At 34.5% G+C, this 26,703-nt stretch overlaps 5 protein-coding genes across 12 annotated transcripts; 4 read left to right on the top strand and 1 right to left on the bottom strand.

Annotated features, from left to right (window-relative positions):
- Window positions 1-5,272: 5,272 nt before the first annotated feature.
- On the top strand, window positions 5,273-8,667 carry LOC149733992 (thymidylate kinase-like). Its single transcript, XM_089880741.1, has 5 exons — window positions 5,273-5,452; window positions 5,980-6,179; window positions 6,450-6,638; window positions 6,908-6,951; window positions 8,127-8,667. Exons 1-5 carry the CDS (start codon window positions 5,323-5,325, stop codon window positions 8,191-8,193), a joined length of 630 nt encoding a protein of 209 aa, XP_089736867.1. The 5' UTR covers window positions 5,273-5,322; the 3' UTR covers window positions 8,194-8,667.
- Window positions 8,668-8,671: 4 nt separating this feature from the next.
- On the top strand, window positions 8,672-18,259 carry LOC149733990 (acyl-coenzyme A thioesterase 9, mitochondrial-like). Of its 6 annotated transcripts, XR_016385260.1 has the most exons (10): window positions 8,672-8,853; window positions 9,312-9,470; window positions 9,894-9,971; window positions 10,450-10,665; window positions 11,095-11,274; window positions 11,509-11,685; window positions 11,913-12,000; window positions 12,371-12,524; window positions 12,980-13,187; window positions 17,428-17,568. XR_016385260.1 is itself a non-coding variant. In XM_089880708.1 (9 exons), exons 1-9 carry the CDS (start codon window positions 8,672-8,674, stop codon window positions 17,910-17,912), a joined length of 1,719 nt encoding a protein of 572 aa, XP_089736834.1. In that variant the 3' UTR covers window positions 17,913-18,259. The 6 variants fall into 6 exon arrangements, 5 of the variants coding, with proteins under 5 accessions (XP_089736834.1, XP_089736833.1, XP_089736837.1 ...); XM_089880708.1 differs by lacking the exons at window positions 9,894-9,971; window positions 12,980-13,187 and adding an exon at window positions 9,996-10,073 and having other exon boundaries at window positions 17,428-18,259; XM_089880707.1 differs by lacking the exon at window positions 12,980-13,187 and having other exon boundaries at window positions 17,428-18,259.
- On the bottom strand, window positions 14,347-15,907 carry LOC149733991 (stress-associated endoplasmic reticulum protein 2-like). 2 transcript variants are annotated; one of them, XM_089880761.1, is made up of 3 exons: window positions 15,677-15,907; window positions 15,297-15,369; window positions 14,347-15,064 (listed from the first exon to the last, which is right to left on the bottom strand). In XM_089880761.1, the coding sequence occupies exons 1-3, from the start codon at window positions 15,758-15,760 to the stop codon at window positions 15,030-15,032; spliced, it is 192 nt and encodes a 63-aa protein (XP_089736887.1). In that variant the 5' UTR covers window positions 15,761-15,907; the 3' UTR covers window positions 14,347-15,029. The 2 variants fall into 2 exon arrangements, with proteins under 2 accessions (XP_089736887.1, XP_089736886.1); XM_089880760.1 differs by having other exon boundaries at window positions 14,347-14,517; window positions 15,677-15,838.
- Window positions 18,260-18,688: 429 nt separating the features above from the next.
- LOC149733989 (glutathione gamma-glutamylcysteinyltransferase-like) lies at window positions 18,689-20,671 on the top strand. Its single transcript, XM_089880716.1, has 2 exons — window positions 18,689-18,917; window positions 19,328-20,671. The coding sequence occupies exons 1-2, from the start codon at window positions 18,701-18,703 to the stop codon at window positions 20,509-20,511; spliced, it is 1,401 nt and encodes a 466-aa protein (XP_089736842.1). The 5' UTR covers window positions 18,689-18,700; the 3' UTR covers window positions 20,512-20,671.
- Window positions 20,622-25,003, top strand: LOC149733988 (cysteine protease ATG4A-like). 2 transcript variants are annotated; one of them, XM_089880725.1, is made up of 9 exons: window positions 20,622-20,792; window positions 21,119-21,242; window positions 21,622-21,764; window positions 22,021-22,195; window positions 22,528-22,607; window positions 22,682-22,881; window positions 23,207-23,341; window positions 23,689-23,786; window positions 24,162-25,003. In XM_089880725.1, exons 1-9 carry the CDS (start codon window positions 20,735-20,737, stop codon window positions 24,166-24,168), a joined length of 1,020 nt encoding a protein of 339 aa, XP_089736851.1. In that variant the 5' UTR covers window positions 20,622-20,734; the 3' UTR covers window positions 24,169-25,003. The 2 variants fall into 2 exon arrangements, with proteins under 2 accessions (XP_089736851.1, XP_089736850.1); XM_089880724.1 differs by having other exon boundaries at window positions 23,634-23,786.
- Window positions 25,004-26,703: the final 1,700 nt, after the last annotated feature.

The raw sequence follows: 26,703 nt of genomic DNA, 5'->3' as shown, positions 1-26,703 counted from the left end.
CTGTAAAGGCAAGTTGAGAGTAAACGACAAATATACAATAAACCTACCGCTACAAGATAAAGTAAAACTTTGTAAACAATTGAATAAGAAACCTGTGACAAGTGGAGGAACAACGCACAATTACAAAACTGGTGCAAATTATTTTTTACACTAAAGTTAAAGAAGTGTACAACTAAACCTTCTTAACAGCATATAGCATAACATGAATTTATTTATCTCTTCGAATTCGATAACAAAAAATTTCGTAGCTGCCCTTGAAACCTCATTGATAATGACTACAAGTACTAGCACAACAACTTTTACTGCCTATCTCCCTTACGATGACTAATACTGAGTTGTAACGATTATTTATCCAGACAGAATCAAAACAACTTTAGTTAGACGTGGAATCCAATCTAGTATCGGATGTCGCCAAACTGTCTTGTTTACTCCGAAGCTATTTAACCAATAAACTAACAGTAAGTTGACCCTCAAACGAACGTTGTGTTATAACAGCTGAATTTCGCTTACATTCTAGACAAATTAAAGAATAAGTAATATTAAGTTGAATTTTGTAAGGTTAGGTTATATTGTATGGCTCGCCATTGAACCTGGGATTTAAGCTATAGTTGGTTCATTACATTACAAAAGCTGTCTAAATAAAGTCCTAAATAACCCAAAAGATATAACTTAACATACCCTCCTATAATTCCTAATTGCTGCCAATCTGGTTTCTGAATTGTTTAGCATAAAACCATGTTTCACACCTAATGTAACAAATACGAACTTTGCCTTAGTTAAACAACACACTCTGCGACCGAGTACTATTGTGTTTCTACGCAAGTTGTTTTCCCATATCCCTCTTCAGCACGTATTGATTGCCATTCCTGCCAAAGCTTAAAGTGGTCCCCGGTTGGGTTTTCCAGGCAATTAAGGTACAGTAACCTATTCCCCATTGCGGGTAATTACCCAACCCATGCTAACGCATTAACGACGCAAGCTAATTGTTGGTTTTAGATTTATAGGCCCAGCAAAGCAAAGTTGATTTGCTAAGATTAGAATTTAGCTGACCGTAGTCGGGCTCTTTAAAGTTACAGACAATAGCAGGTCATGTCTTTGTTTATGTATAATACAAAAGCCGCGGGTCATAGATACCTAAATACACGTTTACAGGTGTCTATGGTATTATAGGTTTACATACAAAAGACAATTTGGCCTTTATACAATGGTAAGATCTTTCCTTCAGAGCTAGGTTTTAAGCATGTTTCAACGCTGTTTCTGTAACGTAACTTGCGTAAGGACGCTTGTGTTCTAAACACGTAATGAAACATTTGCTTTAACGACTTACCTTTCGTGATAGTAATTTGTGGAAACGGCGTTAACCGACTGACAACAAACGAGTTTTTAAAGTTTACAATAGCTTAACTGTTTGAGCTAAAACTGTAACACATAACTCGCCATATAAAGTCCCTATAAAACTTGATCGGTAACGCGAAATACTAATGGCAAATGAACTTACAGACCGGTGACGCGAATTATTCAGCGGCGAATACAGCTATCTTTACAGAACTAACCTTCGCTTTTACATTAAAATACGTCATATCCTGACCTGGGATTTGCTCTGTCAACCATATGTGCATTAAGGAATTAAAAATACAATGGTTCATTTGGTGGGAACGATGCGCATATGTTGCGCTGTACATTAGCTATGAATAATCAAAGAGTCCCCGGTGCCTCTGATATAAGATTGAAGCTCAACTATATATTGACTCACACATTAAATATTAATTTTCTGCGTCAACTGGGTTGCATTTCAATCGCAACCAACACATCACGCTCTTCGCTGTTAAAGGAAAGTTACTTCAAGTTGGCGTCACGTATGTTTCGCGGTATATAGGATACTATTTCCACGAGAAACGACGATTTTACAAAATAAGTTTTCATCTATAACTTATATAGTATATAGCTAAAAAAAGGTATAGCTAAAACAGCGGGAAATGATGTTCTAGTTCATTTTTCCCTTGCATACACGTATAACTTCACCATAGCATAAAATGAATAGGGTTGCGCGTTTTGTGTGGAATAAGATAAGTGTATTCATGCGCTTAAGTCTTTAGGTTGTTGTTATAACTTAAACAGTTCGTTAGGGTGAATTTACGTCTGTCGTAAACAGAATTTCTCTTTGTTGGCGTTGACAAAGGCGCTGTAGGATCGTGTTTCTCTACACAGCCGGCGGCTAATATTACACAACGAGCAAGTGTTTTATTACATTCGTGCGCATTCGTGGGGACCTTAAATAATTCAATAGATACAACAGTACCATATATATTGCATGTACATGCCAAATACAAGCCTAACACAGCGCAGCATTTGTATTGATAATATAAAACTGCCATTAATTTATAAATACCTTCTTTAAACCACAAATCAACAGACATGACATGCGGCCTAGTTCGTATACGCACTGAACGTTATACTACCTTCAAATGTCGTTTAAGGTGAACCACCGCGTAATCTAAATGAAATCTTATCTTAACTTTAAATTGCAATTTTAAACCCACATACTCGCGATACCTTACAGCTACAAGTTTTACGAAGCAGGTTTATCTCACTGTATGAATGTAAACAAACTAATCCGTCCTGCTATTACAGACTCGTGTATTCACTAACTGTGCTGGTATATTTACCTTTGTACCTTAAATCCTGTGGTAAATATTTCTTCTTAACTTAATCCGATGCAAAATATGTTGCAATCCATCGTAGGTTATCTTATAAGCCTTAATTAAATTGTAGCTTGTACTGTAGGCAGAGTTGCTTATACAAAGTGGCATTTAAATAAAAGGCTATTAATAACTGCTTTTGTAAGTAGTTTCCTTACTTTTACAGACTTTACTTTGCGCAAAACAGAACCATGTTAACTGTCCTATCCGACAGAACTACCTACTCGCGTAGTCGTGTACTTGTCAGCGTATTTGTCTTCTGTCCGCTACGTCTGCGCGTAGTGAGTAATGATTCGAATACCCAAGAGAATAAAAGACGCTTCAATTTGAACTTTTCAGTCTATATGCGACGTCCCATGGGACCTTGAATCACCAGGCTCTCAGTGTAAATATTGTGGTTATGTAGACTTAACCGTGAAAACCATCAGTGGTTCCCCATATATTTTGCTGTGTGCCCCAAAATGTAGTAGTTCGGGAAAAAATAGGACACCTCTTAATTCTATTTTTCGTCCTATTCGGTAGTAAACAAAGAAAATTCAATGAACTATGAACCGGTATCCTCATGATACCTATAGACCGTTGTTAATGCCTTAAAACACGACCAAGATGTTTGGGTATTATTTGCTAAAGGTGTCCCATCTCCCCCCCACCTTAATAACTTCATTTGATTCCAGTTTGTGGCTCAACGCGTCCTGAGAAATACATAAAGTACTGTGGGGTAAGATGGAAACCATTAGCACAAATTATCTAGAATTTCCTAATCCTGTTTTTAACAATTCACAACGCTCTTTTAGAGTCGAGAGTATAAGAATATTTAATCCGTTTTTGTTTACTACAAAATGGGACGATAAAGATAATAAAATCATTGACCATATATTTCAACCTACTAGTTGTTTAAGTGGATTTGTGGCTCAATTAAAATATTTTACCCATTAACTGGTCAATAATCAAAGCTTGGGAAACACTTGAATAAATTAACAACGGATCGCTGTGTTGGTTTAATGTAGACGACCAGTTGAACTTAGTCGCATAGTTAAAACTCAATATAAATCTAAAACAGCCTGAAGATTTGTTTTACGTACCAACGTTTAGACTTCTTATTCCGATCGCCTTTATTGGGTTGGGGTAAGATGGTCCATGTGTATATGTTTCATATGATTTAATATGCTCTTATCCTCTTATTTAGTAGCTATAAACGAAGAAAGTACAGAAAATATAACCGTACTTCCACAACCCCAAAGAAGCGTTGTCAAATAACACGACCAGGAAACATGCGATATATGTTATGTGCTAACGGTATACATCTTTGACTATATCCCATTTAGGTTTGTTGTTTCTTAGCAGTAGCATGTCTTTAAAACAGAAGTTACAACTACCTACCCACACCCTAGGACACAGAAACAAAAAGAACCCCGTAAAACGAGTTATTTGTTCGGTACATCTTGCTACGCTATTAAACTTACTGGGAGCTTAACCGTCGCTTGTAACTTCGTATGTTTTCCAGTACCCTTGCCTCGTAAATCTTAAAGGTTAGACAGTAAAATAAGGTCAGGTGCGTTTGAGTCCTGTTTTTATGTACGAACACTTGACGGCGCCATTGCTCAGTGATTCGGGCGTTCGCCTTTAGCCCAGGCGATTCTTGCTTCGAGGCTCGATGCTGCTACCTTTGTGGGCGCACATTTACCAATTTTTGCCCCAACCCTCTGGTTGAATTGTAAGAACGTTTGACGTTTTAAAACACAAAAATAGAGTGTAGTTTTAATTCTGTCACCACTTCGATATTCCAATACGCGCTTATATTATCATAGAAACAAAAACTTATGATGCGATTCCGCGATTAAAGAGCGAACCTGAATGATTGTGATTTGATCATAGTTATTTAAGGTAAAAATAGCTATGATTTTGTTGTGCACCAGCAATTCTGATTAATTAGTTGTTTAGTCGGAAACGCAAAACTTTAAACCTATAGGAGTAAGAATTCTTTGGTGTTTGTTATCACGTCTCTCTTTACTAATGAGCATTGTATCTCTAGCAAGACTTGTAGGACTTAAGTTAGTAAGTTACGAACAAAAACTAACCGAATCGGGAAAGTGGGGGTCCGAAACAGCAGTGACGTATGTCTTCGCCATTACCATTCGTCGCAACCGAAAAAATGACTTCGCAACTGAAAAATGAATCAAATCGCATTGCCTAATAACCTAGTTTAACGTTTACCTAAATTAACGCAAATGGTGATTAACTTTATAAATGCGGTGGGATGAGCGACAATTCTTATATAAGTCAAATAGCCGTGGCTGGCTCTCTTGTTACATGATTTCGTTTGTTCATGTTTGTTAAAAAACAGTATCTATGTTGAAAAGTAAAGAAACAATTTACCGCCAAAAATAAACTTATTGAATGCAAATCTTTACATATGAGAAATATAGGTTTTGCATGTTTTTATGTATTTGCCTTTGAATGCTTGTGGTGTTGCTGATTTTACACTTGAATATTCAAGCGAATGCGTTGTAGTAATAATTTATACGTATTTGCTGTACGCCAATGCAGCAATAAAGTTGAGCTGTTTATGAATGTTGTGACCAATATATCTATTTCAGATCTGTTAATATATGTCAATACTAACATGAAAGTTGGACGGGGTGCTCTTATTGTGGTTGAAGGTTTAGATAGAAGCGGTAAAACAACGCAATGTCAGAAGTTAATCACCGCACTCAATGAAAAGAACCAAAAAGTGAAATTACTCAAATTTCCAGGTGTTCAGGGTTAAATATTCTTGTGTTGTTGTATGGTGCTGGTGAAGAATCCTCCCCCCATCTTTTTTTCTAACCCAAACCCCTAACTACTGACCGAACCCAAACCCCTAACTACTGACCGCTACAACAACTACCCCCTAACTACTAACCCCCTTACCATCAATCCCTAACCACCAACCTCTAACACTTTTATCAACCTATTCTTCTATGTACCCAAGGATTCTTCCTTAGTGCCAAAAAGTTAGCCACAAGGTCATATAATGTTGCTGCAAACTCACAAAATGCATGAAATCATTATGTATGTTGTGCACTGTGCAACATCTGTGTATTACTATTAAATCTGTTGGTTTCCCAGGTTCCCACCCCAAAAAGAAGGCAAGTGCCCTATCCGAACTGGACAGTAATTTGGTCAATTTTTTCTCTATAGTCCTATAAGAACAATTGATTATTTCATTCGACCCCCTTTTTCACCCAATGTATGTCAAATTTAAATAGACTACTCCAATAACGTCTGTTTTCTACAATAGATAGAACAACAGAGATTGGTAAAACCATCAACAGCTATTTGGTGAAGAAATCCAATTTAGATGATCGAGCTATTCATCTGTTATTTTCCGCCAATCGATGGGAGAAGCGATCTGAAATGTTACAAGATCTAAATGATGGAGTTACTCTCATTGTGGACAGATATGCTTACTCTGGTGCTGCATTTTCTGCTGCAAAGAAGGTTTTTAATTTATAATTATTTGGGGCAATAATGGAATTATAGTTATAAGTATGTTAACCAGGCCCTAAAAAGGTTTTGTGATGTAAATAACAATTGTCATAAATAAAGAGAATGAATAAGTTGACGCTTCAGTTGGCTTGTTGTCAATTCCAAAACAGTAAATTACATGTTATAAATTTCTCCGCGTTATAAAATTGTCTCGTGTTATAATAGATTTATTTCCCCGCAACTTAACGATAAATTATTTACATTCATTCATATTGTTAACAGGGTCTTGAGTTAGATTGGTGCAAATCCCCGGACAGCGGATTACCCCAACCTGATCTCGTTCTTTTCCTTGAACTCAGTACGTCAGTTGCCGCCACACGAGGGGGTTATGGAGAAGAGCGTTACGAAACAACTGAGTTTCAGAAAAAAGTTGCGCTAAATTTTCATGGACTAAAGACAGAGGAATGGAAGGTATTTGAAAATTAAACAAATATATATTTAGTAATACTTACTTGTGTTTTATAACTTTTATACATGATGTTCTGTTACTACCAGGCTTAACTTAAGTCTGAAATATATACAATACACATTAATTGACAGAACAGTAATTCACTGTTCAGCTTTATGTTAATCATATATGATATATTTATATATACATCTGATCTGATCTATTCTGTATTCAGCATTATATCAAAAATTTTAAGTTAGGAATTAAAAATTTACTAAATAATATATTGAAGGTAATTGATGCTGGACGAGACATGTTTGAAGTTCACCAGGATATAGGGATGGGCCGAATCGAATCCGAATCCGAATATTCGGCGTTGTTCGACGCATTTTTAGGTATTCGATCGAATCCGAATATGCGTGGTCGAATCCGAATACTTTCTATTGCCCACGAAATACCACACACACACTACTAAATTCGCCAAAACAGTAATTTCGTGATCGTCTGAATATAAAAAATCTTGATTTTACAACCAACAATTACGCGGGTTTCGCATTAGAGTTTATAACGTAACTCAGTTCACACAAATTTCGTTCGAATTTACTCTAGGAAAGTAACGAATCGCAGCGCCTACGAACTACTTAATGGCCTATGTTTCCGCGTATGATTTGGTAATTAAAAGCGAAAAATCGTAAAACTATTTTTATTTTAATATTGCAAAATCTTCTGTAACAGTTATAAATAAGTGTTCTTTAAATTTTGTTAACTTGAATTAACCAGTAGCAGTAGTTAATTCTACATCTCGTAACACTGCAATTCACGAAACTCGTAGTCTTGTGCGATCTCTTTGATCGTGAACCACGTGTTCGTTTGATCGGAAACCACGTGTTTTGTGGAATTTTTATTAACGCGCCTTCAGACTAAAACCGAACGTGTTCGCGTGCGCCTTTTCTCCTTAATGACGTTATTAGCTTTCGGACTCCGCCTATTCTTTATGGCGTACTCTCAGAAGCTTAGCTTTATACAATGTCCGATTCCATATTTAAAAATTAACGAAACTATTACAATTTATAAATTTTACATGCCTGGCTACAGGTAAAATACGATAAAACAAAATATGAATTAAATTCGACCGTATTCATAACGAAAAATCTACTCGTCAATACAACGTTTTAACTTTGTACTTCTGGATCCTATAATGGTGTAGAAATCGAGTAAACCTTTGATGGCATGTGGCCAATAGCCGGTGCGTCGCCTTTTATATGCACTCGACCGGCGTTGATTGACAGGTTTTTAATTAATTTCCCGGCTCGCAGATAACGCTACGATAGAACGTTACCAATAGAAACGACGCTGGATATGCACCGGTTATACAATTTCATTTGTTTCACCGCAGTAAATTAGTTGAATGACGTCATCGAATATTCGGATTCGATCGAATATTAGACCCTAGATATTCGGATTCGTCGAATCCGAATAGTTTTGATCTCAGCCCATCCCTACCAGGATATGTTATCGTTTGTTGAAAAAACAATGGAAAAAGTAAAACTCCAGCCTGTTGGAACTTTGTGGACGTAACAACTGAATGTGTGATGTCATAATTAAACTTCTGCAATTACAAACACATCTGCATTGCTGAAATTTTCCTAAATATATTGTTCATGTTGTGTTATAGGTGCCTATCTTTTGGAAAATCAGGATGTTCTTTAGACCATATCCCATATTAGTACATGTTTAATTTCTGCACCATCACCAATTTATTTTATTCCATAGCATGTATGCATACCGATGTTAAGTGCATATATTTCTCCTAAAATTTTCCGTCTTATTATAATTGATGTGCACTGTTGAGTGTTAATGTTGTGTTTCCCTTAATTAATCTAAAGGGCTAGAATGTAAATGTTTAATTTGACAGTGATCAGATGGCATCTATGAATTTTTGTGTGTTATTTATTTAATTTACACAAAATTGATCATGATCAAAAACTCCAATGTTGTGTAAGTGACATTGTAAAGCATGCTATTTATTCACTGACCTAATTGTTTTATAGAGCATATGTTTAGTATGAGACTGTATGGTAGTATATTAAGGTTGTGTAGTCAAACTGTACACACAAAATGTTACCAAGCTTCAATGCTTCAAACAAGATGTATAAGTGATGTTTCAAAACCAATACTTTCAATAGAACAAGTTCGTAGTCATTTACGAAAGGTGGTTGGTGCAAGTAAATCATACAGGTAAGAATAAAAGAAAGTAACTTACTTTATCCTCATGTGGCCGGAAAACAACAGCCGTGATTACACAAGTTTAACACCTCATGCCAGCTTACGAGTTACCATGTATGTTACTTTGTGGGTAAGAATATGGTTCATTGATTGTTGAACAGTTGAGTGTGCTTCTTGGGTGTGTTGTATATTTATGAGCAAACATGCTTTCCTGCAAAAGAGAGAAAAGTACAACCAGATGAAAATAGCATGGGCACAGGTTCATGGCTTTGTTACACAAGATCTTGGCAATCTTTCTTCTGTGCACATATGCTGTTTTATCGTTTACTTGTTGAACGTCGCATACTTTATATGTTAGTTTAAAATTACAGACCAAAGTTAACAGTTTTTAACCTATTTATTATTTTTAAATTGTACCAGTTTAAAAAAAAGGTTGTTATTCAAAATTTTGAAAACATTTTTTCATTCAGCGACACAATTCCCGATCGCTCTGGTCTCAAGTCCCACCTAGTGGATGATCAGACAAAGCTAGCTCCTCGTAAAATGTCCGATAGTTTCCAAACAGTTTGCATCCCATTGTCAGATAAAAGTATTCGTGAAAAATACATCAACATTCATGGAAGTGTGAGGTAAGGTGTAAAATATTTAATTAATTCGTCATTTTTTTCCGAAGGGCAGTATATTGCTGTTGCTAACCACAATATGGGATTTCTATGCTGTGTGTCACCCTATTAGCCTACTCTATTGGTGCTAGCATTCTCATTTCTATTAATCTATTTCGTGAGAATAAACAATCCAACCCAGTGTTAGTATACGAGTTGTATAAGTATTAAATAACCATCAATGCATTAAAAACAGAGTTGAATAAAAATAAATTACGTACATATTAACTTGTAAATGGGCACTAAGCGTATAAAATTTATTTAATAAAACAAAACACTCAAGTTTGTTATAATAAATGTTGTTGCCCTGTCGTTTAAGATAATTTCATTTGTCTACATCTTGTTAAAACTGAGAAATATTAAAGTTATGCAAACCAACTATTACCTCAGGTTTGGTCAGCTCTTAGAGAATCTTGACACATTTGCTGTTCTAATCAGCTATCAACACAATTCACCATTGCTGACTAAGTAAGTTTGTTTTATTCATTGTAGGTTTGGTATACTGATGGAGGACCTGGATTTGTTGGCAGGTTATATCAGCTATACACATTGTGACAAAAGTGCCCTGCAGTAAGACATCATGTGATCATGTCATTTTAAGTGCACACAATTGTTTTGGTTAATGTAACGCTTCTTAAGTTTTGTCATATCATGCAACCTATGTGGTTTTATTTATATTACGTTTCTTGGTGAATTTAGTACTTTCTATTACTTAACTTTCTGCATAGTCCTATCGACTCCTATGGTAATTCTGCGCTGACAGAGTGAAAACTATTAAGCTTAACCCCTTATGGCCATGTTCTGTTCTATTTGTGTATAGCCCTTGGCATGGCAGGTCTGTGGAGTTGTGCTAAATGACCAACGCTAATAACATTTAAGACTTGTAAGCAGGTTACTGTAACCACTTGCTGTCTATCTGGTTGACCAAATACACCTCCCCCTCCAGCACAGGGATCAGTCCACTGAGCATTGTAACTGCTATGGTTGACGAGATAAAGATTCATCATGACCTCATAGACCCCACTGTTGACATCATAATGACAGGTCATGTGATGTGGACAGGGAAATCTTCATTAGAGATTGGGATGTGGTTGAAACAGGAGGATAAGAGTGTCTTGGATGCGGAGTTTGTCATGGTGGCCAGGGATCCTGAGAGCAAAAAGTATAAAAAAAAAAAAGTTCGAAATTTTAGGATAAAAGTTTGGGTTTGCCAAGCGCAGCAGCCAGTAATCGAATTTAGTAATCGCACTTACGCACTCTGCAATTGCATATTACAGTAATCTCATGCAGTTCTTTATTTTAGTAGATCTTCATTTTTTACAATGTTACCAAGCTTAAGGGCTGTAACACGGTGGTTAGATGGCTTTATATTAACCATGGCACACTGGGTTAAATACCGATAACAACGATACTGATAGGTCAAAGATGTTTGTGTGTCTTGGGTTATACTTGTGGACATTGCTCCAACCAGGTGGTCACTAACCAGCTTGTTACAGTCTGTTTTATTTTAAAATGGATAGATTGTTAAAGCAATTATCAATATCTATATTTTCCCACCCTGTTTTACTAATATTTTCTACCCTGCATACAGAGCGGCAGTTATTCACCCACTTGAAACAACCAATGAGGAAGAAAGGAAATTATTCGAAGCTGGAAATCAACATAAACAGAAGAGGTTGGCCGAGGCGAATACTTCTTTATTTCAAAACCCTCCAACTTTAGAAGAAAGACAAATTGTTCATGAAATTTTCCTTAAAACCTTGGATCCCAGGTGGGGTATTGTGTGGCTATTGTTTACATTTAAGTAACTTTCCACACCATGGAACTTGAGATTCAGGCCAGATTTGACCCGTTACCCTGTTGCTCACTGGGTTGGTGCAATGTCTGTTTAGTGTCTCGCTCAAGAACACAAAATACACAAACCGATTATTATCGAGCATTGAACCCGGATCCTTGGCTTACAATGTAAGTGCCAAAAATATTGAGCTGTAATGTTTTCTAACAGATCTAAATCGTTTCGAAGTCGAGTGCTTCCTGAAGGAAGTGTTTGGATGGAATCTACTCGACTTAAGAACGCAGTGGTGTGTTTTCCTGAGAAGCGAAACATCCATAACAAAGTATTTGGTGGATATCTTATGAGGAAAGCATTTGAACTGGCATGGGCCAATGCTTGTGTTTTCAGGTAAGTTGGTAGATGTAACTAAACATGAAAATGTAACAAACATGACACAAGAGTTTGGCTAAAATCGTCTCCTTTTATTTTTATTTCTGAGGTGTTAACTTGGGTATATGAAACAGAGCACTTGTGTTATAACGACTGTTGTTGTCTCTTAGTTCTTTTTAATTTTTAATTCTGTATATTGTTTATTTTCTTATTACATCAACATTATAATGGTAATTATTATTCAGTGGGAATCGACCATACGTTGTTGCTGTTGATGATATTTTATTCCATTGTCCTGTTCCTATTGGTTCCTTACTACTAATGTCATCACAGGTGATTTGTTTGTTTGTGAGTCATTGATCATTCACTTTATTGTATGCTGGATAAATATGGTGTTTCTGTATTCTATTCTCACTTTAATTAAAAAAAACACAGTGATCTAGGGAAGAAATAATGAATTGTTAAAACCCAGCAGCAACACTTTATTTTAACAGTTTCACTTGTTTTTACAGTGTTTTTTTACAACTATTATTAGGCTGCTTACACTTACTTCTCTTGTTTGTTTAAATTAATATGACTTTCAGTGCTGTATTTAAACAGATAAATAGGTTTATGTGCTTTTATAAAACTTTAAGAAGGCCCAAAGTTTGAAGGCCTGATTTCGGATTTTTTTTATGCAACCAGCATTCTCCCTATCTCACAGGTTAGTTATTCCGATGGGAAGAAATTTATCGCACGAGTTCACGCAGAGGTCATGGATACATTGCAAGGCACCAGCACAACTTCTAATGTGTTTCATTTTACTTTCACATGTGGAGATCACCCAGTTCCTGCAGTCGTACCAATGACATATGGAGGTGAACTTAAAAGTTTTGAGTTTCTCATTAGCTTTTATGAGCTGATTATGATGGTTTATTTATTGCTACCCTTATTGATAAAAATGTATTTTTTGAAATAGAAGATTGTCAGATTTACATGTCAGGGGGTACAGTTAGGGGTAATATTTCACATTAAGTTTTAAACTGGTGACATCATATGTTTTCACACAGCAGTTTTATCGTAGATATCTAAACATATGTTTAGGTATCTCTGGTTTCATGCATTTATTGCATATAACAGCTTTTACCTTACTGTAGGTGTCAATATAAAGTAGCCAAAATATATTGCATTTGCTACATTAATCAATAAGCTAGGACAAGCTGAATTTAAGAATTTGTGATTGGTGGGACAGAATTAGAAGTTTTGCATAATCTAAGTATGTCCAATCTAAAGTTTTTTATTTTTATGTTTATTTTGTTCTAATCTTTTTTAGAATCCATGTTGTACTTGGATGGGTTAAGAAGGTCAAAGAAAGGGAGAATGTTGTAGTTTATGTTTGTAGCTTATTTAGCTTGTTTGTTCTTCAAGGGTTCAATGCATATTGGCTTGTGCATGTCTGGATGTATACACAAGCTGTTTACAGTGAAATGCTTTTTAGTTGTCTATCACTATCACTACCCCAAACATTATCAAATATGCATGTAAGTATATACATTTAAGTAGATATAGTTTGCTGATGCGCATTTCTATATTTTGAAACTAATTTACAGCTGAAAATTGTAAATACGTTGTAGCAAAACAACCAACTTTACAACATATGCACTTTGTATAATAACGTCACAACATTAATTTATTTAAATATATTGCTTTTATCAGCTTAGTTTATTTTTGATGATAGTTCCACTGTGGTTATATTGATGGTATTACAGTGGCCACTATTATGCAGTAATGTAGTTGATATATATATATTATGTATAAATATTAATTTTCATGAATTGTTGGTGAATTTTTTAGTAAACTTACGTTAGTAAAACAAGATACGAAGCAGAACACTTTTGAAAGTGAAATACTTCATAATATAACCTAAATATTTGTTTATCTCTTTATCAAATTAATTTAAACATCTAAAAAGGGAAAATTAGCAGAAAACCAACAGTTTGTAAAACCCCTTAAGGGTAAAATCAACCTATGGGAAAGTATTAGATAACATTGGTGTTTATTGTGGCAATTTTTTTAGTTAAACTATGTAAGAAAAACTGCAAATGTACAGGTAGTACAACTGTTTGTTAAGTCATGTTATTTGAAGTTGGTTCAGAACAGCAAAAAAAACACGATAAAGATAATGTTTACGAACTGTGGATTGTTAGTATCGAAGCTGGTTACTGTAAACATTTCTGGGCTTATTTGTTGTTAGTACACGAGTCGTATGTTGATGTCTGTTTACATAAACATAATAATAGATGTTGTTTACCTTTTGTAACTGTTTATTTTGTAAGTTGAGGTCCCACTGCCGGACATGTGTTTATGTAGTCCGACAGTTATTAAAGTGTTAGAATGTTATTTAAACTTGGTTTAGAACAGTTATGACATTTACAGACATAACCTATGAAAAAGTGTATGATGATTATTAGTGTGACATCGTAGCCTTTTGATAATTTACTGTTCGCGCACAAATCCTTAGATGACCTAATGTATTAAATCAAATGAAATTTAGTTTTCAATATTTATTATACGCAAATATTCAAACAAAGAAATTGTACATGAAGTCACCAAATACAGAAAATTGCCACTGTCTAATTATTGAACAATTATTGTTTAAATTCACCCCAAATATAGTATCACATTTTAAAAGAAGCTTGATAAAAGTCATTTTGCTTTATTTACAGTCATTAAATAAAATAACGATTGGTCAGAATTTAAAAACACCAAAGTTAAGTACAAAATATGTTCAATATTCTGAACACAGTTTATCAATTCCTGTCTTTCCTTTTCACCCAAATATTCGCACGTGTTGGACAATTTCGAACAATGCTGCATGGAAGGCATAAAACATAGAAATATTCTATTTTGCTAACTTGAGTTTTAAAACATCTTAACAACCAACGCTACGCACCATATCTAATAACTACGGGTTGGAAATATTAGCAATTATATTCAAATTTAGAAAAGAGATTATTAGTCAAAATTCAAATTATGGTTAACTTGATTTTGTCAGCAATAAGACAAAGTTCTGTTAGAATAAGTGTAAAATTAAAGCAGAAACAGTTGTTTCAAATAGAAGCCATGAAAGAGGAGTTAAAATGCGGATTGCGGTTGATTTGCAGCTGAAGGTGACAATTTGTAAAATTTTTTGCAAAGATTTATTAAAATGATGAAATTTTGCTAAGATTAGATATCATGCTCTTATGTGAAAATGGCAGTGATAAATTAGAATTGAACAAGTTAACGGCACAACCATGCAGGAATGTATTTTTAATTAATTTTTATGCATGCAAATTATGTCCCAAGTTGGTGTGAAGTGTCAGCAAGCAGATGAAGCAAAATTAAGCACGAATTTTTTGAATGAGCTCAAAAATGGCTGCAACAGAAGAAGTTGAATATTATGTAAGATTTGATTAATTAGTATTAGCTGGTGATAAGTTGGGTAAATAATTGAGCTTGCCAGTAGATTATATAAGATCTTGTACATGGTAGAATAAGTTGGTGTTATTAGGCACACTGTAATTTTACCACAGCACATAATTAGACTTTATGGGGAACAGTTTCATAGCATTTAGCCTAGTGATTAAAACATGGCAGTTTTTACACACCTGATCCACAAACAACAAAAATAAAAAGAGCAAGCAGCCATGGTCCAACAGGGGAACTTTCTTCCTTAGGATTCTGTAAAAAGGAACAATTATTTTATATTATGTTGTTGCTGCCAAATATATCATAAGTCTGAAAAACATCTGCTGGCAAACATTTCTTTGTGGTTTTAAAGGCAGAATAAATAAAGGCAGAATCATTTGTGATCCTGTATGTAACTGATTTTTATAAGCAAAAATTTCATCAATTAGACACCTTAAGTTTAAACACATAGATAGCATGGTGTAGAAAAAATGTTTTAACCACTAAAAAATTAACTGCAAACATAATGAGTGGTATTAGCATGGTGTTGCATGTTATTTTGGCTTAGATATTTACTTACCAAACTTTTTGCGACACTTCCGCGTTGCGTAATGTTCTTGCTGTGTTTGTCAGATGCAATGCGCATTCTCTGTTTGGTGACCATCTTTTAAAATTTGGTACTTACGTCTTTAAATAAATTAGGTAAAATGTAATGTCTCTGAAATAACAAAACGGTAAAAATCTGAAATTCTGTTCTTTATGTAAAGCTAGACGATAAATCTGAGTTTCCAGTACATTATATCGCAAAGAAACACTAGAACTATTCCATAAAAAAATATAAAGAATTTAAACTTAGCTGTAAATCAGAGAAACGCACAACAAACCACTTTGTAATTGTAAAATAGAGCGATTACAGTTTCAGAGTCGCTTTTCTATCGCACAACCGCCACGTACACAACAGACGAATAGAAAAAATAACAATTGGCTCTATGACGTCAAAGGAACTACGTAATTCGCTACAGCGATTTCTCTTTATGTACGTAATTGTTGCGTCATTAAACGGCTCTAGACTATCTACGTAGTTTTTAGGTCATGCAAATTTACAAAGACTTGTTAAAACCTTTACATACACTTCTAAACAATATATGTCTTTTGCTTTTACAGACCTTTGATACTTAAGTGCGTTGACGTGTTAAAAATAAATGAAACGTTTAAAAGATTAAACATGGTAAATTCCATATAATAATTGAATAACAGAATATATTTTACTAGAACATTTCAATACTATTAATTTTTTTAAGATACTTATTAACAGTAATACAAATGCACTACATAGTAAATATCAAAGTTTTGCTGGCCTTTTTCTTGTCAAGCTTGCATCATATGCAATTAATAGCCACCGGATGTAGCACAATAAGTAAACCGCAGTCGTGCATGATTGTCTGCGTTTACTATAATGTATATATATATATAGCCAGTAACACCGTTTGATTTTCAATTAATGTAACTTGTTGGTTTTTATTTTTTGTAATGTGTGCTGGCTGGCAATTTCGAAAACATAGTTAACGCAGCAATGGAGAAATGTTTATTCTAAGAATCAACGTTAGTTCTAAAAAGCCAGCTAATTGTATTTAACTAGTCGTTTTAAACCCATGTAATACATGTTATAGCATACCAGTGTAGCTTAGTATATACGGGAAATTACAATATGATAATGTACCGACACGTATACAACAGCAGCTTCGTAGTAGCCTTATATTTAAGTTCGTGTCTATATTACGTACTAGTGTGCCAATATCTGTGCTATGAGACATGGAGTTTAATGTTTTCCGTTGGGTTTTGCCTAAAATGTGCATAGATTTTGCCTCCAAAGAAGGGAAATTGATCTTTAAAGAGGCGCTAGAGTCGGGATTCTTAAACATTTTCTTTGAGATTGGACCACAGATTGTAAATCAAAAAGATATAAATCTGTGCGGACTTTCGTCGCTTGTTATGATTTTGAACGGGTTTAAAGTTGATCCAGGTATTATCAATTAATTTCAAGGTATAAAGCTATTTTTTAAATTGGTGTTTCGGTTTGTTTATGCCTAGAGATATTCTTAGTAGGCCATGGATGGGGCAAGGTGGGCTACGTTTTTTTTTTCTCGGCCCATTTGGTAGTAAACAAAGAATATTTATACGGAATTTGCATCCTAGCAACTTTAAAAAAAAACATTGTTAATTTTTCAACCATGGTTAGGCAATATGGGATTTGTGCTCATACAATATATATCAGTACCACACGTAATAATAACAGTTTAAAAGCATAACGAACAAATATCTATGTTTTAGGTCGAGTTTGGAAAGGAATATGGAGATGGTATGATGAAAGAATGGTCAGATCTTGTAATATTGATGAAATAGAAAAAGAGGGAATTACCATGGACCAGCTGGCTGGTATTGCAAGATGTAATCAACTTAATGCTGATGTTGTTTATGTTAATGACCATGCAAGTATTGACGACTTCAGGGAAGTTGTAAAGCAATCTTGTAAGGGGAGTTCTATGGCTGTTATTTGCTCGTTTGGGAAATCGTATTTGGGGGAATTAGGGGTTGGCCAATTTGCTACCATAGCAGGATACCACGCCGAAAGAGGGTTGGTCTTGGCATTAGAGCCTGCAAGGTACAAACACCGGATATTTTGGACTCCACTAGAATGCTTATGGAGAGCGATGGTAGCCACGGATAAAGTGACCAATCCGACCATTGGTATACAACGAGGTTATATGGTTTTCAGCCAAGCTAAGCCGTTAAAAAATAGAAAGAATATCAAATAAGAATATCAAATAAATCGTATCTTTTTATGCTCAAGTGGTTGGGCAACGACAGTCGTTATAACACGGTGCTTTATACACCCCGGACCCGCTTACGAATTATATTACCTGCCTACTACTTTAGTTGCTACCAAAATATAGCTGGAATGCAGGTGATAATATACAATTTGTGTTTATATACTGAAATTATTTGTGTTTTATTTATATATAGGCCTTAGTATTAATATTGTGAAGTTTCAAAATTATAAGCGTTAAAGCTTATTTATGTTACTATTTGTTGATTTTAAACGTTATGGTTAAAATAACAGTATTTATCTAAAATGTGCAACAAATAAAAATATACAACGGTGTTTAACCTTGTACTTCCCAGTTAAAGTTTTCTAAAATATATGTGAAGTCACTGGAGCGTTAAATCAGCTGATTGCTTTTGTTATTTTTTGTTCGAAAAGTTGACGCGTGAGTTTGTTGTTAAAAATTTAATGTAAAGATATGTATACGACAATATGTAGGCCAGTTAAACTATGACTGTCTGTTGAATAACGTAAGAAGGAATTTATCTTTATTTTCAGGACCGTATTCGAAGAAATAAATGAAGAATATTTGGTGCTAGGGGTTAGCAAATAAGATGAGGGAGGGAAGATTCTTCACTAGCACCGAATATTTTACCCAAAATATTATCGTATATCACGTATTTATATGAATGTAGCACAATTATCAAATGAATTTATTCTTTAAAAGACCATTGGTTTCAACAAAGATGTAGTTTGCTTACTTAAGTAGGGATTATTATCATGGCAACTAAGACAAACTTCTATCGGAGAATCTTGCCAGAAATTTGCATCAACTTTTCTTCTGATGACGGGAAACTAATTTTTAAAGAAGCTTTGGATAATGGGGGCATGGAAATCTTCTTTCACTTGGGACCACAGATAAGAACACAAGATGAACCTGCTTATTGTGGTTTGTCCTCGCTGGTAATCGTACTTAATGGTCTAGCAGTTGATCCAGGTGAAATGATGTTAAAATAATAGTCCATATTTGTTAATAGTGTGTTTAAAATAATGTTATTTTTTCGATATGAACATTTGTTAAAAGTTAGTACATGTGGTTTTATTTTTTGTAATATATTTAACAAAATCTTTTAATAAAAACATAATTACAATATCTACTGTAATTATATTATCAATAATGAACATAACTACCCACACAAAGATTCTATTTTTGCTGAATAATGAAATGCTGATGATGCAATTTTAGAAAATTTGGTCTATTATAAATATATATCTTATAGCAAACTAATCATTGGACTTTAATTTATTTTGTTATGTATTTTCAGCACTTAATGCTAACATAATTGTACTTATTTGAAATGTAATATATATACATAAACATACTTACTCTTTCATTTATATTTATAGGTCGAGTTTGGAAAGGTGTTTGGCGTTGGTACCATGAGAGCATGTTGGAGTGTTGTACTTCACTTGAAGACGTACAGAGGCAAGGAGTTACCATCGAACAGCTGGCTTGTATTGCAAAATGTAATCAACTTAATGCTGATGTTGTTTATGTTGATGACCATGCAAGTATTGACGACTTCAGAGAACTTGTAAAGCAATCTTGTAGGGGAAGTTCTATGGCTGTTATTTGCTCGTTTGGGAGAAGAGAACTAGGCCAGACTGGTTCTGGACACTTTTCTCCCATAGGCGGTTACCATCCTGGGAAAGATGTTGTTTTAGTTCTCGAACCTGCAAGGTTTAAATATCCGCCATATTGGCTTTCACTAGAAGCATTATGGAATGCCATGAACACAAAAGATCCAACAAATGGGGATTCTCCAAGGGGGTACATGATATTGGAAAAATCCAATTCCCAACCTACATTACTGTTCAGAATATCACGGTATTTTAATGCTATCAACCCATTACATGAAGATGCTGCAGATTTCTTGCAAAAAGCTGTTAAGTTCCTAAAGGAAAAGCCAGAAAAGCCAAACAATTCTCATCAAGTGATAAAAGACGTGGCAGAAAATTTACTTAAAATATCAGCAGAGCACAAGCTAAACCATGAAAAAGGAATACTTTTTAACACCTTCAAGAAATCACAACTTGAATCTATGTCACCTGAACATCAAACTGCAATATTTTCTCTGGTGGAAGAAATTGAGTCATTGGAATTATATCAATATTTAAGGGACGCACTAACCAATAGATCATGCTGTAGTGAAGCTTTGTTTGATTTAAAAAAAGAAGAACAAGTCCTGGTGAATGAATGTGGCTTACCATGTGTGTTATGCTTGCCACATTACATGGTCATCTTGCTTCACATGCTTCCACTTTTTGGGCCAAATTTTTCCACAGAGTTGAACCAGTTTAGTTTAACTGAAGAGGAATTTAAAGGATCGTATTTAGAAGCTATTCAAGTGTTGACTAGGGATAACAATGAGTCCAATTGTTCAAAGAGTAACTGCTGCGAAGAAAAAACAAATGGAAACACTGAAAGTAATAAAAGAGGAAAACATTTGCTTAAAAATGAAATCAAAGAACTTAGAAAGCAAATGTTATCAGTTCTTAATAAAGACGCCCAAGTTTCATGCTGTATATAATACGGATGTTTTACTGCAAAATTTTACTCAATATTCATTTCATACTTTATTATTTTAGCTCGTACAACCAAGTTGCTATAATATTGTTTGTAAATTATCCAAATTTTAGAACTTGCTACAACTTTAATAAAGAATAAATAGGAATGTTTTCACTTTAAAAGTTTTTATTGGCATAAAAATCTTCTATTTTTACTGAGTGTTTAATCTTTGATAAGTCGTCTCGATGGCGTTTGCTTTCAACTATTTTGCCCAACAATCAACTGCAGACATGGATTCCTTGGGTAAGTTATTCCCACTTTGGTTCATTTTAATTAAAGGACGACTTTTAAATGATTATATATGTACATATATTAAGTTCTGTTTAAAATGCAGAAGATACTGCTGCTTTTACAAAATAATGTTAACTATACTAAAATAGCTTGCCTTGCCAAACGACTTTAACCATATAATAAAATATACTTACAAGTTACAATAGTGTTTTTTTTAAGTAAAAGTCCAATGTTCCCTTTACCATCCAACCATAGTTTTATATAGTAGACCAGTTTGTCAGTTAATTTAAAGGGATTCATACACCGTTGATGTTAGTTCATATTCATTTATCTTCCAGCTTCAGTCACATATGAGAATGTTGTTGTAAATGAGGATTATTGGAAAGAAGAGGAAAACATCTGGGTGTTGGGATCAAGGTTTCATCTTCCCCATGAAAGAGCTTTGTTCCTTGAACATATTAAGTAAGTTTGTGGTAACTTTGATACTTTATATGTAGGTATGTATTGTTTTGTGCCATATGCCAGAAAAACATTTAAAAAAGGGTTTTCTTATTGACGGAGCATGCATGGTGTATTTATATACCACATGCTTATTGTCGGGATATGACATGGATGTCTTATTTTGCACCATTTAATGTACATTGTACTACACGTATAGTGTATTTATACATATTGTGTTTCCCTGTTTCAAACAGAGTAGGCTATATAACAGAAATGTGTTTTTGTAAAACCATAACAAATTTTATGTCTCATAAACACTGTCAATAGTAATATAGATTTAGTAATAAAGTAATAATTGCACTACATTGGCATCCTTCCTTGAAACACGATATTCCCACAGATCCTTCTTATGGTTTACATATCGGAAAGGTTACACCCCGATAGGAGGTACAGGTCCCACCTCCGACTCAGGGTGGGGGTGTATGCTTAGGTGTGGACAAATGCTACTTGCCAGAGCCTTAGCTGAACTTACAATGGATAAAGGTGATGTATATTTGTATAATTGTGTATAATACATGAGTAACCTACAGACCATTACAAACTATATTAATTTCAACACCTCTGAAACCCTAAATGGCTGATACTCGTTTTCATTTTATTCAAAGAAATAAGAAATGAACAATGTTACAAAATTAAGAACTGCTAAACAAACTCAACTGAATTGAACCTTTGGGATAAATTTGATACAATGAGAATTGACTTTGATTAACAATGAGAAACAATTCATATTCATACATAGACTGGAAGTGGACGGAAGACAAACCTCAACCTCCACCTTACAAGAGGATTCTTCATCAGTTATCGGATGAAAGATCAAGTTGTTATTCCATCCACCAGATTGCACAGATGGGCGTAGAAGAAGGGAAGGAAGTGGGACAATGGTTCGGACCAAATACAATATCTCAAGTGCTGAGGTGATGTGCAGATAAACGTTATTCCAACTTATTTATTCCTATTTCTCAACAGCTTGTGAGTTACTATGGCAGTATGTGTACTTGGGCAAGACACCTACAAACAGTGTCCAGTGCTGCATTATTAGTTGTCTAAACTCACAAACATGTAAAAATGTCTTTTATAAGATAATTACCCACAAAGTTATGTGGTCAATCTTAACGGCCATGAAGTTTATGAAACAGACCCCATGTGTTATACTGATTGTTGTTGCCCCGAAAAATATGAATAGGTTAAATACATTTTTTCATTAGTTAGAGATGTGTTTGAATAATAATAAGATGTTAACACACAGGAGGTTATCCCAGTTTGACCAGGAGAATGTACTTGCCATCCATGTAGCAATGGATAACACTGTTTGTATTGAAGATATTGGTAAGTGGGGTTTACATGTACTGCAGTAGTTGTATTCCACCTTTCTACAGAAAGTATTAATAATTCTACCACAGAGAGGTTATGTAGCACCACACCCACTACACAGTATGAAGGGGCTTGTTCTTCAACCTGTAAACCTGATCGTACTAAGTGCAATGGGGATTCCCCTAATGTGTCACCAACCTCAGATGACTTCTGGCGCCCTCTACTGCTGCTAATTCCTCTTAGACTAGGACTATCGGAAATTAATCCAGTTTACTTCACGCATTTAAAGGTTTGTATGCTTATTGCAAGCGAGGTCATAAGTTCATATTTAGTGTATCCTCTTTCGTAACAACTATCGTTTTAATGTTTTTTTTTTGTATTTTTATCTTTTTCTGATTATTTTTGACAGGATAGTGGGACATTTGAGACCTTAACCCAAAGTCTCCTAGAATATCTTACTGTGAGACCTCATTCATATAGACTACTATTTTAAACATAATTAAAGATACCAAAAAAAACTTTTAATTTGTAATACATCTTTGCTAAAATTTCATCTATAGCTATATTATCTTGAAATTAAAAATAAATCCATAAATTTGTTAATATTTCACTAGGAATGTCTTCATTGGAAGGAATCTGTTGGAGTTATCGGTGGAAAACCAAACCATGCTTATTATTTCTTGGGTTGTAGTGAAGACTCCATGATATTTCTTGACCCCCACACAACACAACCTTATGTGAAACTACCTGTATGTTATGACAGTGGTTTATACAAGTCTAAAGCAGGGCTATTTTTTTCAGCCACACAGCCTAAATTGTATTCTTTTTGTTGGACCACTTAGAAAGATAATCCAAAATGTAAAGTAAGTAACACCCGACTAAAATTGCTCCAACCCAGTGGCCTTTTATTAATAGTGCAGTATGTCAGTCTATGAAAAAATCCATAAAAAAAATTTACATCTATGGTAACTTGTTAGTGTGCCCGAGGTGTATGGGCACACTCGCTAGTTATATCCCCTCGCTAGTTATATCCCACTCCAGGATATAACTTCCAATGAAAGATATGACGACACCACCTTCCACTGTGATACTCCAGGGAGAATGTTGCTCACCAACCTTGACCCTTCACTTGCTCTCGGCTTCATCTGTACCACTAGAGGGAGCTTCTGTGATCTTTGTCATAAAGTTAAACAAGTATGTTAACATTTCTATGGTGGCTTGCTGTTTTTATGTGGTTTATTTTAAACTGTATTTCCTTATTTATCAACCCGCTCTTAGTTGCTTAAACCATGATTTTCCGGACCCCTTCTATAGTAAACATAAATGTTTTAAACCCTAAATGTTTAAGATGAACTTGGTTGTTATGTTTGTATTAAAGTACAAACTTGAAATCCCACAAAGTAAGATACATGGCAACTCATAAGCTGGCACGAGGTGTATGAACAACCCATGTTACCCATGTTATAAGGCTGTTGTTTTCAGGCCATGTGAGAATAAAGTAAGTTACATTCATTCATTTATACAAACTTGATATTCTCTATACCATTACAACCAACCTCTGTTCAACAGATGGTAAAGACACCAACCTCCTTCCCATTATTTGAAGTTGTTGATCGAATGCCGCAGTGCCAGGTCGTAGAATCTCGAGTGCTTGCTGTTAAATCCCATAGGAGGAAGGATCAACCAATCGATGATAACACTTGTCTTACTTTAGACTCTGATGATAGTTTAGAATCCGAAGACGAATTTGAAATTCTTGATTTTCAATGACACTTTATGATGTCATACCAAATTTGTGATGTCATAGCCTCCAATGTGATGTCATTATTTCTTATGCAGTTTTTTGTTCATAATATAACAAAAGATTCTTGTTATTTTTTGCTAATAATACGAAGTGGCTTTAAGTTAAAATATATTTTATTCTATTTTATGCAACTTGTAAAATATTGTTTATTTTTTAGGTAAAAATAAGATACCATGTTTATAGTTAAATTATATCTCATGTTTCACAGCGTTCTTGGTAAACTAAAACAGTGTAAAGATGAACAAATATTTTGTGTTTGATTTTCAGTTGTAAAATTACAGTACCTGTCGATCATTGATTCTCGTTTAAACATAGACTTACCAGTTTTTCCTTATTTTCCAGACCTTAAAAATGTGTTAAAAACAGAGTAGATGTTTTTACACTGCGTCTTTACAATTTAAACTAAAGTTTAGAACCGCATTTTGTGAACCATTTTTTCCGTATCCCGGGATGTTTCAATAAACCTACTAAGGTGCTGAAACTTGAATATAAATGTTGCTTTTATCACAGCATGGGTTAGCCGCAATATGTGCACAGAAGTTGATATGTTTTAGGAGTATTGTCACACTGTATGCAATTAAACATTAAATGCCACAGTAGTATAGTGTATCAGTTGTTTATTTCGTATTAATATATTGATGCCTTGTAACATCTTAAACGTCTACAATATATTTTTCCTAAACTGTCTTAAAATATCTATATAATCCCAATGTTCTCAATATGGAAGAACCTACTGAAAGCTAAGCAGAAAGTTATATTACAGATGTGTTTCATCGACTGCGACTGCTTTTTAGATTTGGTCAGTATGAAATAAATAAAGCAATTGTTGCAATAGTTTAATCGCGATTTTGTAAACGTATTATAATGTAGGAGCACGAAAATGTTCTGCAGTACTGTGAGATAAGATGGGACACCTTTAGCATGTAGTATTGAAATATCATGGATCGGGTTTCAAACAATTAACAACGGTCTATGGAAGTGGTAAGCGTACGTTTTATAAATATTTGAATGTTTTTTGTTTACTACCAAATGAAACGATAAAACAGAATAAAACGGTGTCCCATTTGATATCCCACTAAATGTGTGTTTGTTTACAAAACACTGTAGACTTGCGATAATGTGGTTCGCGATTTTCGTTTAGTGATTCACAAAACAAGTTTTATTGAGTAATGCAGTGTTTTATGACTCGAAAAACCTATAGTTAATAACATCACAGCACGCTTAAGACACAGGACCACCTTTTGCATACATAACACAGTGTTTACCAAAAGGTTGGCTAGAATGTTTGGCTTTGTAAAAACTTGAAAATGAATAAAACATAAAATTTATTTTTCTGTGGCGGGTCAACGATAGTCTTTATATACCTCAGGTGTTGTGATTCTTACACCTCGTACCCACTTACGAGTTACCATGTATGTGATAATCTGGGTAGTGTTGGTTAATAGGTGTTGAATTTATATGCCAACTTTGACCTCTATTCAAATGTTTATGGGTCTGTAGGATCTCACTCATATAGAACACAATACATGTAGCTTTTATTTTAGTAATTAACTGGCGTAATTTTCCTTTTTACTAACATATAGTAGCCTACTGTGAGGTGAGATGGCATACTTGAGCACATAATATCCCAATATCCTGATCGTGTTTTAAAGAACTAACATCAGTCTGTAGGAGTCGCGATGGTATGGTTTTATAATTCATTAAACGATATTAGTTTATTACCAAATGGGACGAGAAAATAGTATGAAAGGGTGAAAATAGAAAATTCGTGTCAATCGTAAAAGTTTCACGGCTTTTGTAAACTTCCGTTTGTTCTGTTTATACTTATGTTTTGTAAACAATCTTTGCAACGAAAATACCGTTTTAATCTGTCACCACTGCTAAGTGTGCGTTTCGGATGTTTTTTCTTCCGTTGGCTTTTCTCACATCAAAAACACAGTTATGATTCACAGCGGAGTTTTGTGACGAACTTAAGTTGGCAAAACACGCTTTGTTTACCGGTCATGACGTAACATGACGCGCTAGGATATAAAAGCGCTCGAAAACGAGTTTTTAACGAGACCGCAATTCAAGAATATAGTACAGACGATTATAATTAGAGCGAGAAATGCTATTCAATTTACAGTTCCAAACACATCAGCTATTCGTACAAATTATGTGATCTTGTAGGCTGTATATAAACAAAATGTTATTTTAATTCTTCATGAGAGTAGTGCTACGACATAACATGCGCGGAACATGCGATGTGGGCCAGCGTATCTATATATAGGCCTACTATTCCATGCAAAACAAACAGAATAAAGTTAT

This window comes from Ciona robusta, chromosome 7, assembly GCF_009617815.1.
Source record: "Ciona robusta chromosome 7, ASM961781v2".
NCBI classification, from domain to species: Eukaryota; Metazoa; Chordata; class Ascidiacea; order Phlebobranchia; family Cionidae; genus Ciona; species Ciona robusta.
Note: the sequence above shows the minus strand (reverse complement) of the source record. Positions and strands in the feature narration are given on the sequence as shown.

What these genes read in the sequence shown, in the direction of transcription:
- LOC149733992 (XM_089880741.1), top strand. Translation starts at nt 5,323, where the DNA reads ATGAAAGTTGGACGGGGTGCTCTTATTGTGGTTGAAGGTTTAGATAGA. An exon ending in GAAATTACTCAAATTTCCAG is followed by an intron (nt 5,453 to 5,979) that starts GTGTTCAGGGTT and finishes TTTCTACAATAG; the next exon opens with ATAGAACAACAGAGATTGGT. An exon ending in TAAAGACAGAGGAATGGAAG is followed by an intron (nt 6,639 to 6,907) that starts GTATTTGAAAAT and finishes AATATATTGAAG; the next exon opens with GTAATTGATGCTGGACGAGA.
- LOC149733990 (XM_089880708.1), top strand. Translation starts at nt 8,672, where the DNA reads ATGTTTAGTATGAGACTGTATGGTAGTATATTAAGGTTGTGTAGTCAA. An exon ending in AGGGATCCTGAGAGCAAAAA is followed by an intron (nt 10,666 to 11,094) that starts GTATAAAAAAAA and finishes CCCTGCATACAG; the next exon opens with AGCGGCAGTTATTCACCCAC. An exon ending in GCCAATGCTTGTGTTTTCAG is followed by an intron (nt 11,686 to 11,912) that starts GTAAGTTGGTAG and finishes ATTATTATTCAG; the next exon opens with TGGGAATCGACCATACGTTG.
- LOC149733991 (XM_089880760.1), bottom strand. Translation starts at nt 15,760, where the DNA reads ATGGTCACCAAACAGAGAATGCGCATTGCATCTGACAAACACAGCAAG. An exon ending in GAAGTGTCGCAAAAAGTTTG is followed by an intron (nt 15,370 to 15,676) that starts GTAAGTAAATAT and finishes TCCTTTTTACAG; the next exon opens with AATCCTAAGGAAGAAAGTTC. An exon ending in TTTTGTTGTTTGTGGATCAG is followed by an intron (nt 14,518 to 15,296) that starts GTGTGTAAAAAC and finishes CCTTCCATGCAG; the next exon opens with CATTGTTCGAAATTGTCCAA.
- LOC149733989 (XM_089880716.1), top strand. Translation starts at nt 18,701, where the DNA reads ATGGCAACTAAGACAAACTTCTATCGGAGAATCTTGCCAGAAATTTGC. An exon ending in TGGTCTAGCAGTTGATCCAG is followed by an intron (nt 18,918 to 19,327) that starts GTGAAATGATGT and finishes TTATATTTATAG; the next exon opens with GTCGAGTTTGGAAAGGTGTT.
- LOC149733988 (XM_089880724.1), top strand. Translation starts at nt 20,735, where the DNA reads ATGGCGTTTGCTTTCAACTATTTTGCCCAACAATCAACTGCAGACATG. An exon ending in TGCAGACATGGATTCCTTGG is followed by an intron (nt 20,793 to 21,118) that starts GTAAGTTATTCC and finishes TTTATCTTCCAG; the next exon opens with CTTCAGTCACATATGAGAAT. An exon ending in TTTGTCATAAAGTTAAACAA is followed by an intron (nt 23,787 to 24,161) that starts GTATGTTAACAT and finishes TCTGTTCAACAG; the next exon opens with ATGGTAAAGACACCAACCTC.